Source organism: Phragmites australis, chromosome 20 (genome assembly GCF_958298935.1).
Source record: "Phragmites australis chromosome 20, lpPhrAust1.1, whole genome shotgun sequence".
Classification (NCBI taxonomy): Eukaryota; Viridiplantae; Streptophyta; class Magnoliopsida; order Poales; family Poaceae; genus Phragmites; species Phragmites australis.
This window is the reverse complement of record NC_084940.1, coordinates 4,788,688-4,801,396: the sequence shown is the minus strand read 5'-3', so window position 1 is coordinate 4,801,396 and position 12,709 is coordinate 4,788,688. Positions and strand designations below refer to the sequence as shown.

At 46.9% G+C, this 12,709-nt stretch overlaps 1 protein-coding gene across 1 annotated transcript; it reads left to right on the top strand.

Moving 5' to 3' along the window:
- The first annotated feature begins 2,791 nt into the window (after positions 1-2,791).
- Positions 2,792-7,113, top strand: LOC133901148 (LRR receptor-like serine/threonine-protein kinase RGI3). The gene is made up of 2 exons (XM_062342412.1): positions 2,792-6,356; positions 6,461-7,113. Exons 1-2 carry the CDS (start codon positions 3,428-3,430, stop codon positions 6,937-6,939), a joined length of 3,408 nt encoding a protein of 1,135 aa, XP_062198396.1. The 5' UTR covers positions 2,792-3,427; the 3' UTR covers positions 6,940-7,113.
- The last annotated feature ends 5,596 nt before the right edge of the window (positions 7,114-12,709 follow it).

Sequence of the window (12,709 nt, the reverse complement as noted above, 5' to 3'; positions counted from 1 at the left end):
TGACTAATAATATCTATAAAAATAAATTAATTCAAATAGAAGGGGTTATATTATGATAGTATTTTTCATAATGAATCTAGTAACATCAATCTTATATTATTAATCTATATGATTTTTTTTATTGGTGATCAAAACTAAAAAAGTATGAGAACTAATCTAACTGGACTTATATTGAGATCGGAGGGGTAGCAATATGGATTGCTAGCTCTGGCAGTTTGGGTCTATCAGTTTGCAAGCCAGGAGTGACGTTATGAGACAGAGGAAAAGCTCTTTGCTGTGCAGCAGTGTTTTAACTGTTCTGACTTTGGAGAACTCCAACAGCTATACATAGCTAACCATATAGTGAATTTTGGAGAATGTGACCCCAACAGCATACAGTGATTTAGTTGGCTAAATACCTAACAATTTTTTTCTTTTTTTTCTCTAACACGGAGAAGAGGTACAATACAGAAAGCAGTTACAACCCAACAGCTATAAAAAAACACAACATCCACGCCAAACAACATTACCCTGCAAACAACTATGTCTTACTTAGCACCTCGATCAAAATAACCCGATAACTCAATATACGAAACCCTGCTCCCATGCCTAACAATTTTGATGGCTACTTCTAGCTTTCCATTATTCCAAACGCACTGCTATTTGAAAGCAAGAAATTACTCTATTTGGGAACCGAGAAGTTGTACCCTTCGCAACATTGTTTAACTGTTTCAACCTTTCAGTGACAGAATGTTCTTAACCGACCACCAGTTCTAATTAACTTTTGACAGTGCAGCTAGAGTTATTCTCCAATCAGATCTATCCGCGTAGAGTCGGCGGAATTCTGTAAAAAAATTAGGGCTAGCAAAAAAAAATTTACTGAAGGGACAAGAGGCATAGGATCAGATCAGATCTTGGCTTCAGCTAGGCCTGAGAAATGTCCTAGTGTCAGAGAACTAACGGAAGAATTAGCTGTCAAAGAACTGTGCCTGATCAGCTTGGAGAAGGTGCAGGGTTTTGTCTTAATTAAACACGCGATAAGTCCACTTAAACTTAACCATGTGCTCCCTGCATGGCTCCATGCATCTTGTGATCCTCTCCTCAACCCCCCCCCCCCCCTGATGGGATCTGAATCCAAATCAGCCTCATACTCCCGTGATGTTCACCACCACCATATTACTCAAACATTATCAACCCTGTGGCACCTAACATGTATCCTGATTTGTCCATCATCAAACATGTGACCACATTCTAACCTCGAGTTAAGCGCGAATGACGGTCGATTAGCTTGGGTTATTTGGTTTATTATGTATAACGTTGGTACTAACATAAAGTTAATTTGACATAGTTGACTTGAACTTCATAACAAGTTTACTGATACAAGGTAACAAGTCATAGGCAGCATCATTTAGTTCGTCCTCAGTTGAAACTCAAGTTTCTCAACTTGAAAACCGTTCATCCCCGGTAAGATTCAGAATGAACATTTGCTACTAATTAAAAGTTAATTCGACATAGTTGACTTAAAATTCAGAACAAGTTTACTGAAACAAGGTAATAAGTCATAGGCAGTAGCATTAGCTAGTCCTCAATCGCAATTCAATTTATGGGACTTGAAAACCATTTGTCTCCTTTAATTTTAGAGCCAACGTTTGGTTAGAATAAACAAAATTATGGTGGAAGAAAAATTGAACTGGTGTAAATGAAATCACCGAGCAGGAAGAATGGTGAAATAATTGAATCCACCAAGCAGTTTGCAAACATTAAAAAAATCGACGAGCGTGCTTTGCACTTTTAAAAGTTATGAGTTTGATGTTGAAATGGTAGTTATTCAAACCCCAAAGGAATCTACCAGCAGCCATGGTGATGATGCTAAGCTAAGATAGATCCAGGGATTTAACTAAGAACAATAGGGCGGTTATCTTACTATCTTATTCCTCATTGTCCCTTCCACTCAAAGACACGATCATATTCTTGCTCAAGAAACTTATTTTTATCACCGCATATCTGGTCTTTTTCGGTTACTTTCCAGCGGTTTGGCACCTATTCACATGGGTAAGTAGCTGAAAGTTTTTTATGCCTTTCCATTGTACTAACCTTCACCCCCTTTACTTACTGCCATGTGCACCTTAAGATTCCTCTCTTATTCCCTCTGTCTTAATCTTTTTTCTTTAACCAACAGAACTCTCTCTGATGCCCATGATGAGTTCACAGGAAGTAATTAGGATTGCCAGTTCTAGTATCGTAGTGATCTCCTTTTTGAAGAAACTTAGGCATATGACATGGAACATACTTTCTGAAGAATCTGAACTTACACAGATTAACCTATTACCAAGCTGCAGAGCGAGTAATTTGAGCTCGCTGATAGGTGCGCATAAACTGAGAAGTACATACAAATTACAAGGAAGCGACGAAAAAACAGCACATTGTGAGCATACTTGTGAAAAGAGGATGTTTTCTTGTGAATTTTAGCAATACTCTTATCAAAGAATAGCTTAGATCATCATATGTTCAATAATAGTAACCGGAGTTTAGTAAACCTAAATAATATTGCGGCTATACCAGCTTAAGAAAATTATTAAGCGTTTCAGAAGATAGCACAAGAGAAGAATGAGAAAGGACTATATTTTACGATTGTTAGTAGCAAGTTCTGAAAAGATTGAGTTCTGTAGGTCTGTAAATATTGCAGGCAAAGGCAAAGATGAATGCTGGTAATGGAAAAGTAAAAAAATGTTGAATTAGCAACAAAAGATGCATTTTTTTACAGTTGTACTTACCTTACTCAGTGTAAAGGAGGAGATCTGCAGAAGAACTGTTCTACCTGCAAAGAGCTAACCATAAAGCAGCAGCACTGCCACTGCAGGCCATCAGAAAACATTTTAGAAGGTCACACCTAAAGCCAGAAGTAACAGCCACTGTCAACTCCTGTACCAACGGTACAAAGGAACAGGGATTAAGAATAACTGACACTGCAAAATGCTCTTCCATCGAACATTGGATAAATGTCCGATTGCCGAGAGAATTAGCAGTAACCTGTTTTCACAGAACACGAGGAGGAAGAAGAAGAGATGTTTTCACCTCCAAAGACAGCAAGAGCAATTAACAATCCGAAGAGGCTGAAATGGCAGTAATAAGTACACCAACTAGGGTTAAGCATATGCAGATGATGACCCCAACCACACCTAAGCTGCTAGGCCACCACCTTCCTCTCATCTTCCCATCACTTATTAAACTGCATGCAGTATCCTTTTCCTGATTAAAAACTAATTCACTCAAGCCAAGATCCAATCAAGCTTGTATTTAGTGGCAGTACACTGTCACACACAGTACTGCAAGATCAAATCTGGTTTTTTTTTTCCGCAAATGGCCATTGCTTGGTGCTCATTTGGATCCAGATCTCTTGTGCTTTCCTTGTATAAACAAATCATGGGGTCTCCCCCTCTAAATCCCAATGCTTGTAGGAGACGCCACCTCACCAGCGAGCCATCCATCACATTGCCGCCCCCTCGCCTCTCGTCATCCACCCGCCCCAGCTTCGCCACCGAGGCGGAGGCGCGCGCCAATGCCGCCGCGGTTCAACTCCGTCACATTGAGGCTCGCGCTTCTCGTATCGCTCGCCTGCGCGCTGCTGCTGATCTCGCCGTGCCATTGCGTCAACGAGCAGGGCCAGGTGCTGCTCCAATGGAAGGACTCGCTGCGGCCGGCGGCCGGCGCGCTGGCGTCGTGGCGCGCCGCGGACGCGAGCCCGTGCCGGTGGTTCGGCGTGTCGTGCAACGCGCGCGGCGACGTCGTCGGGCTGAGCATCACGTCGGTCGACCTGCAGGGCCCGCTCCCCGCGAACCTTCAGCCGCTGGCGTCGTCGCTGAAGACACTGGTGCTGTCCGGCACGAACCTCACCGGCGCGATACCCAAGGAGTTTGGCGAGTACGGCGAGCTGACCACCGTTGACCTCAGTAAGAACCAGCTCACCGGCGCGATCCCCGCCGAGCTCTGCTGGCTCGCGAAGCTCGAGTCGCTAGCGCTCAACTCCAACTCCCTGCGCGGCGCCATCCCCGAAGACATCGGCAACCTCACGAGCCTGACGTACCTCGCGCTCTACGACAACGAGCTGAGCGGGCCGATCCCGGCGAGCATTGGCAACCTGAAGAAGCTGCAGGTGCTCCGCGCGGGCGGGAACCAAGGGATGAAGGGCCCGTTGCCGCCGGAGATCGGAGGCTGCAGCGATCTCACCATGCTCGGCCTAGCGGAGACCGGCGTCTCCGGGAGCCTCCCGGAGACGATCGGGCAGCTCAAGAAGATCCAAACAATTGCCATCTACACCACTTTGCTCTCCGGCCGGATCCCGGAGTCCATTGGCAACTGCACCGAGCTCACCAGCCTGTACCTGTACCAGAATTCTCTCTCCGGCCCGATACCAGCGCAGCTCGGCCAGCTCCGGAAGCTGCAAACGCTGCTTCTGTGGCAGAACCAGCTTGTCGGCACGATTCCGCCGGAGATCGGGCAGTGCAAGGAGCTCACACTCATTGACCTGTCGCTGAATTCCATCACCGGCAGTATACCGGCGAGTTTGGGCGGGCTGCCTAATCTCCAGCAGTTGCAGCTGAGCACGAACCAGCTGACCGGCGCCATCCCGCCGGAGCTCTCCAACTGCATGTCGCTGACGGACATCGAGGTCGACAACAACGCGCTGTCCGGGGAGATCCGCATCGACTTCCCGAGGCTGCGCAACCTCACCCTGTTCTACGCGTGGAAGAACCAGCTCACCGGCGGCGTGCCAACTAGGCTCGCCGAGTGCCCGAGCCTGCAGGCGGTGGACCTGTCGTACAACAACCTCACCGGCCCGATCCCGAAGGAGCTGTTCAGGCTCCAGAACTTAACGAAGCTACTGCTACTGAACAACGAGCTGTCCGGGTTCATACCGCCGGACATTGGCAACTGTACCAATCTCTATCGGCTCCGTCTCAACGGCAACCGGCTGTCCGGCACCATACCCGCCGAGATGGGCAACCTCAAGAACCTCAACTTCCTCGACATGAGCGAGAACCAACTTGTCGGCCCGGTGCCTGCAGCCATTTCGGGGTGTGCCAGCCTCGAGTTCCTCGACCTACACGCAAATGCTCTGTCCGGCGCATTGCCGGACACCTTGCCACGCAGTCTCCAGCTCATTGACGTCTCCGACAACCAGCTCGCCGGGCCCTTGAGCTCCAGCATCGGGTCAATGCCGGAGCTGACGAAGCTGTACTTGGGAAAGAACCGCCTGACCGGCTCCGTACCCCCGGAGCTCGGTTCTTGCGAGAAGCTCCAGTTGCTGGACCTCGGCGGTAATGCTTTCACCGGAGGCATCCCTCCGGAGTTGGGAATACTTCCATCGCTGGAGATTTCGCTGAACCTCAGCTGCAACAGGCTCTCCGGGGAGATACCATCACAATTCGCCGGGCTTGACAAGCTCGGCAGCCTCGACCTGTCGCACAACGAGCTGTCCGGGGGCCTTGAGCCGCTTGCCGCGTTGCAGAACCTTGTTACGCTCAACATCTCCTTCAATGCCTTCTCCGGCGAGCTCCCAAACACTCCATTCTTCCAGAAGTTGCCCCTCAGCAACCTCGCCGGCAACCGCCACCTCGTCGTCGGCGATGGCTCTGACGAGTCATCCCGGCGCGGTTCCATCTCCTTATTGAAGATAGCCATATCCCTACTAGCCGCTGTCAGCGCGCTACTCCTGATGGCCGCTACCTACATGCTCGCCCGCACGCACCGCGGCGGCGGCGGCCGCATCATCCACGGAGAAGGCACGTGGGAGGTCACGCTGTACCAGAAGCTCGACATCACCATGGACGACGTGCTCCGCGGGCTGACGTCCGCGAACGTGATCGGCACCGGCAGCTCGGGGATCGTGTACAAGGTGGACACCCCGAACGGCTACACCCTCGCCGTCAAGAAGATGTGGTCGTCGGACGCGGCGACGTCCGCCGCGTTCCGCAGCGAGATCGCCGCGCTGGGCTCCATCCGCCATCGCAACATCGTGCGGCTCCTCGGCTGGGCCGCGAACGGCGGTACCCGGCTGCTGTTCTACAGTTACCTCCCCAACGGCAGCCTCAGCGGCCTCCTCCGCGGCGGCCTCGCCAAGGGCACGCCGGCGGACGAGTGGGGGGCGCGCTACGAGGTCGCGCTCGGAATCGCGCACGCCGTCGCGTACCTACACCACGATTGCGTGCCGGCCATCCTGCACGGCGACATCAAATCCATGAACGTGCTGCTTGGCCCCGCGTACGAGCCATACCTTGCCGACTTCGGCCTCGCCCGCGTCCTGTCCGCGGCGTCCTCCAAGCTCGACACCACCAAGCATCCCCGCATCGCCGGCTCGTATGGCTACATCGCGCCAGGTCAGAATTTCACTACATCTTTCGTTCACTTATTCATAATTCCACGGTCAGTACATTTTTCAAGAATTATCCTGACATTTTAAATGTACTTTCTGCGCAAGCAGAGTACGCGTCGATGCAGCGGATCAGCGAGAAGAGCGACGTGTACAGCTTCGGCGTGGTGGTGCTGGAGATCCTGACGGGACGGCACCCCTTGGACCCGACGCTGCCGGGCGGGGCGCACCTGGTGCAGTGGGTGCGCGAGCACGTGCAGGCGAAGCGCGACGCGTCCGAGCTCCTGGATGCGCGGCTCGGGGGCAGCGCGGCTGAGGCGTACGCGGACGAGATGCGGCAGGTGCTGTCCGTGGCCGCGCTCTGCGTGTCGCGCCGCGCGGACGACCGGCCCGCGATGAAGGACGTCGTGGCGCTTCTTAAGGAGATTAGGCGCCCCGCGGCGGCCGGGGAGGGCGCGAAGCAGCAGCCGTCCGCGGCGTCTGCTGCCGCGCCTGCGCCGGCCCTGGCGGCGTCACCGGTGCGGAGCGCGCACTACTCGGGGGGCCCGTCGTCGAGCTGCTCGTTCGCCGTGTCGGACTACTCCGCCTGACAGGTTGCAAAATTTTTGCGAGTGTAGTGAGCTTAGTAAATCTTAGCATTTAGCACGCCGTGAACAGTTTGTTGATCAGCTAAGGTCTCGAAATATGTACTGCTAGTGATGTTGTACTTAGATGTATTTGGCCCTTGTACATTATTAACCTGAGAATGCAATTCTAGCCAAGATTTCTGCACGATCTCAAAGTCAGTCTCGACAGTATAATAGTTCAGGGAATCTGCATTCCTGTGTCCCGAACCGAACTCGTGGATTGCTTTTAAGCATCGTTACCTTAGACATCCGTATCTAAACATCTTGAATCCTAATCAGATTCCGACAATCATGTTAAAATCTAATTTAAATTTTATATGTTCAATTTTTTTTATCAAATTAAATATTTAAATTCGAATTGGATTTTTGACACCCTTATCCGTGTCCACTAACACCGCTTTTAAGTGCTACCTGGGAAATACGCTATCTATTTGTCCGGATCCAAAGTTCCAAACAGATGTTCTTTTCCACTTGCCAATGATTGGGCATTCGCATTCATCAGGCTGGTGGTTAACGTCCAGGTGCCATCCTTTTGGAATGATTCGCCGCCTGATCGATCGTACGCTCCTCTCTGCTGCGGTTGGCACGTCCGTCTCGTCTCTCCACTAGTGATGTGTGCCCAATGTTCCTGATAACAACAACAATCCATGTCCACGCTTCATGATCCCCACTGTTACTTGGCATTGTGGCTGCTCTGGCGCTCTTAGGAACAAGGGTGCCGCTAAACACGAGTAAAATATTTTAAAAAAACTCTATTTATATGCTGACCGGACAACTGCCACCTTGCCTAACAAAGTATGTGGCTCGTATTAGTAGAACGCTACGGAACAGAATACGGGACGGAATAGAGACGAACGGACACTAAGCACTAAAGGTCTGAAAGTAAGAAGGAAGGCTAGGAGTGGATCAAAAGACCATCAAACACTCGTTCTTTAAAAGATTTCAGGCGCCCCAACCAGCGCGGCATTCAAACCGCTCAAAACCCGAGGAGGCGCATAGAAGGAACCATTCAAATCCAGCGGCAATTAATGTCTCTCTCGTACCCTCTTTTCTCTCTCAGGACACATAAACCTCCTCACATGAAGCGAAGTTCAGAGTTGAACTTTGAGGACTGACAGCATCAACGACCACTCCTTGGACGAACTACGTATGCCCGAGACCCAAGTGGCACGACCAGGCCAGACCACAGTCACGGGGAGGCTTTAGGGCTATTGTCGGTGTATTGAGTAAAAGGGTACCCTGGTTAACGGACCCCATCGATGACTTAACGACTAGAGGTGTATATTTCCCAAAAACTGGTCGATCGTGCGACCAGGATATGGCTCCAGCGACCAGTATAACGTATACGCGACCAGTCTCCCTATGCCATCACATAAACCCGCGACTAGCCCTACTGGTCGCAGGGTCAGATTTGACACAACATGTCTAAAGCATATTTATTGACATGCACTCAAGTGTTTTTCTTCCTCAAGCGCCAGCTCCAGCGGATGAAGTAATGGACGGCACAGAGGGGCATTGTCCCGTCCCGTAGCATTAAATGCCGCGGGGCAGAACATTGTAGACCAACACAGCGGCGCACGACAGATGGGATGTCATCAGCAGCCCGACCAGGCAAGTGGACAGGGACGGTGCAGAAGTGCATTGTCCCGTCCCGTAGCATTGAATGTTGCGGAGTGGGACTTTTTAAGCTAGCATGACGGCGCATGGCGACAGGATATACGGAGCCTTCAGAACAAGTGGGCACGCCTTGTCCTCCATAATGATGGTTTGGGTTAGATATTAGGATGAACTGAGGTTATCTGTTTAGACCCATATGTAAGTTCTCCTCCTCCCGACTATAAATGGATGAGGACCCCATTTGTATGAGAGAGATCAAGTCTGACAACCAGCTAGAATATCATATGTAATCAACTGAGATCCTCCATAACACACAGGACGTAGGGCTTATCCGGTCCGAACCTATATAACTCCCTATGTCTCTGAGCTCACCGTCTACACACACATCTAGTTTCTGAAACATCATTCACACACCCACTGTTCAGCATACCTAAAATTATTATCAGGGATTAACCCTGGATATAATCTTAGCACTCATCTTTCTCTCCTCAGAACCCTAGCACTAGCCCTATCTCAAATGGGTAGCACAAGAGACTCAAGTGGCAGGTTCAAACTCTCTCATAGTCCTATCCCTCTATTTACAAGCCTATAAAACTTGATCTCTAAGTTTTCTAGCTTGTTATCAAAATATCCCTCTCTTGTAGTACACTTTTACCTACCACCGAGAGCATTTTGGTCAATTTCTTGCTCCATTCATCCAACAGTCACGATGCCTTCACGACTTAGTTTCATCTCAACGCAAGCTTCGTGATGTTGCCACATACTCATCCAATTCTCCCACAGTTTTGAGGCCCCATCGTGAAACCCTTTGCACGCTTCTCAAAGCGTGACTCACCACTTGCTTACACCTTAAGCAAGTGCTCTGATATCAACATGTGTACTTCATCTTGCAATAATAACCGCTGGCAAGTCTCTCCCACTCCTGATCTCTCAGGCCGCCTTGTCACTTGCACCGGCATTTCTTTCACTTGACTTTGTTAATATCCCATCTCCATCCTCTGTTTCATGTTTTGCTTGATCTCCACGTGTATAGCTAGGGTCACCCTTGACTCCGCCTAACCTCCTTGATTGTTCGGCACCAAACATCCGCTTAGCTCCGATCACCCGCTATCGACCACCAAGTTGCATCCGTCACCTGCACACTATAAGACAAGCAAATATATTTCTCCAACTCCGACTTCAGTTAGTCCATAATCAAAATACTCAAACCAAACTCAAAAAATCCAAAACTCGACAACCTTATCAATTACTCATCACATATAAATCAAGACACATTTTAACTTGGTTTCTCACCTCTATTATTTATTATTCCTTGTTTTGAGGGACAACAAACTCCCTATTGCCACAAGAGCTAACGGCAATCCATCACACTTCTCCACTATGTCTTTACCACAATGATGTAGTTCTGAGGGGCCGATATGATTTTTAATCTTTAGAAATGCCTTCCTGCAAAATAGAAGCCATGCATCATGGTCATTTAGAGGCTCTACCTTGATCTTACAACCATCCTCAGCTATTGAAGCTATTTCCTCAATTATTGTCATGATTATTACTCTGCTTCCCAGGCCATTATCGACAAGAGCAACTCTGATCTTCAAAGGAACTTCAGTTGTCCAGACATCATCCAATATGATCAAGTACCTCTTTTCATCCAAAATTTTTCACAGTTCCACTCTTAGTTCTGCACTGTTCATACTTCCAATATCAAATGCTCTATTGTCATTTCCATGGATTTCTTTCAGCATGTTTCTCCAAATATCATTAATTTTATATGACTGAGAGACAGAAACCCAGGCATGGAAATTAAAATTGGATAATAGTTCCTCTTTTTTTAGACATTATTGACGAGTGTGCTTTTCCCGAGGCCACCTATACCAAAAAACAACAATGATCCGAAGAGAACAATCTTCCAGATGCAATGACTTAATCAAGATTTCACTAATTTTGTCAATTCCTACAAGTTCATCATCATTGAGTGAATGATCATGTCCAGGATGATATAGTTGTTGTTCGCTATCATAGTTTGTTGTAGGAATATAACTCACACCAGATATTGGTTTGATCCAGTGGCCTATTCTTTTTTAAAGTTCCATAAGCTCTTTGTTTATCGTATCTGTGAGATCATGTGATAAAAAATAGTTTGGATGATGAAATTGACAGAGCAAAGTGATTTAGCTTAAAGACATTAGGATAATGTTTATGAGTTACTAAGTTACAGCTTAGATATGCTTATACGCTGGTGTTAGCGTAGAAGTGATGCAATATACTCGTGTGAGTAATGTTGTGTGAACTGATCTTGAGTTAAGTTGGGAAGGACTTGTGTTCGTACATGTTTGTTGATTCATGTGCAGGTGTTGCTTGAAGGTAAACATGGTCGATGACGGATCGACGAACTAAGTTCTGGGAGGAACTGAAGTTCAGCGACTAGGTTCAGGAGGAATTGAGATCGTAGTGATCGAGGATGTCATACGAGACGTTTGGGCTAGAGAACAGTGTACGTGAAGACAAGGTTGCATGTGTGCGACTAGGTGCGTTGCAGAGAAGGGCAAATGTACGTGAGGTCGTGGGCAACAGATTGTGTGTTCATATGATGGAGTCGTTTGAGTACATGGTAAGGTCAGGTTGTGATTTGATTGGTCGAAGAGTCTAGTCCCATAAGGAATCGAGTGCTAGTCTGAGTTGGACTTAAGCACAAGTTGGATTCGGTTATGGGTGGACGTGTCTTGGTATGGTTTGTGTCCGGGTAGGATACAAAGTTGTTTTCAAACCAAGTACAGTTTGGAGGGCTATATATTGAGAGGGTCTCGGTTAGGGTAAGGAGCGCCAAGAACGAGATTAGATTTAGACTTTTGATCTAGTGAGTAGATCTGTCTAGGTTTTAAGATTTCGTGGAAATCTTTGTTGGATGCTCTGGACATGCATCTTGTAAACTCACAATGAAAATCAAGTTTTGTAAGTTGATGAGTTGTTGATTTGGAATTTTCTTTCTGTTACATATTGTGTGTATTTGGTTTTGATTTTTGATTAATTTCGTGTTTCTATCAAATTTCATCTTGGTTTAATACATTCAAAACCTTTCTAGAATATCTAGTGTTTTATTTGAGAAAATTTCAAGTGGTTTTGGTTTGATCTCGAGTAGTTTTTTGGTCAACTCGACTAGGTTTTGATCTACTCGATTCTGATTGATATAGACTGCTTTGAATAGGCATAATTATTTATCCATATATCCGATTGACTTTATTCTTGTTGTGTTAGTTTTGTATTTGAATATAGTTTTAGCTGTCCAAATTTTAGGGAAATCGGACCAGCAGATCTTTCTCTATATTGTTTTTACTAGAGCATGTATAATCTATTTTGAGTGGAATACCGAGTTTAAATCGATTTTCGATTTGGATGAATTAATCCTTGAATTTGGTTTCTGCAATTATTCACCCCCTCTGATTGTCTTATTAGAGTATAATTGATCCTACAATATCTGCTTTGGTCGCAATTTCATCAAGTGTACATAATGATTGATATTTCTTGAAATGTTTCTTCACGTATGCCCATAACCCTTTCTGTTGGTTTTGACCAACAACATACATAACTGATCCACAATGTCTTCCATGTCATACGCCAACCTTCGGACTTGCTTTGTACAAGTTTCGATTACTTCACCATTGTAGTCCTTCATGCCAATTTCCTTGAGAAATGCATTAATAAGCTCAAGTTCATCTTGTATCAGTTTCATGTTAACCGGAAGTGCCATTCATATCTTAGAATTCCTTCTAAGCAAGGGTATAACTATTGAGATACCACTACAGAGAAGCTTGCTTTAGACCATAAATCAATTTTTAAAAGTGATATCCCAAATGTTACTTGCCTTCCACGACAAAACCTTCCGGCTAAGCTATATAAACATTTTCTTCCAAGTCACCATTAAAGAATGCCATCTTTATATTCATCTAATGCAACTCTAAATCATAATGCGCTACAAGCATCATAATTATTCTGAAGGTATCTTTACTTGATACATGAGAGAAAGTTTCATTATAGTCAATCCCTTCTCTTTGCAAGAAGCCTTTAGCTACGAGGCTTGCTTTGAACCTTTCGATGTTCCACTTAGATTCATGCTTTG

Coding starts and splice junctions, on each gene's coding strand:
- LOC133901148 (XM_062342412.1), top strand. CDS start 3,428: ATGCTTGTAGGAGACGCCACCTCACCAGCGAGCCATCCATCACATTGC. Junction 6,357..6,460: donor GTATGGCTACATCGCGCCAG/GTCAGAATTTCA, acceptor CTGCGCAAGCAG/AGTACGCGTCGATGCAGCGG.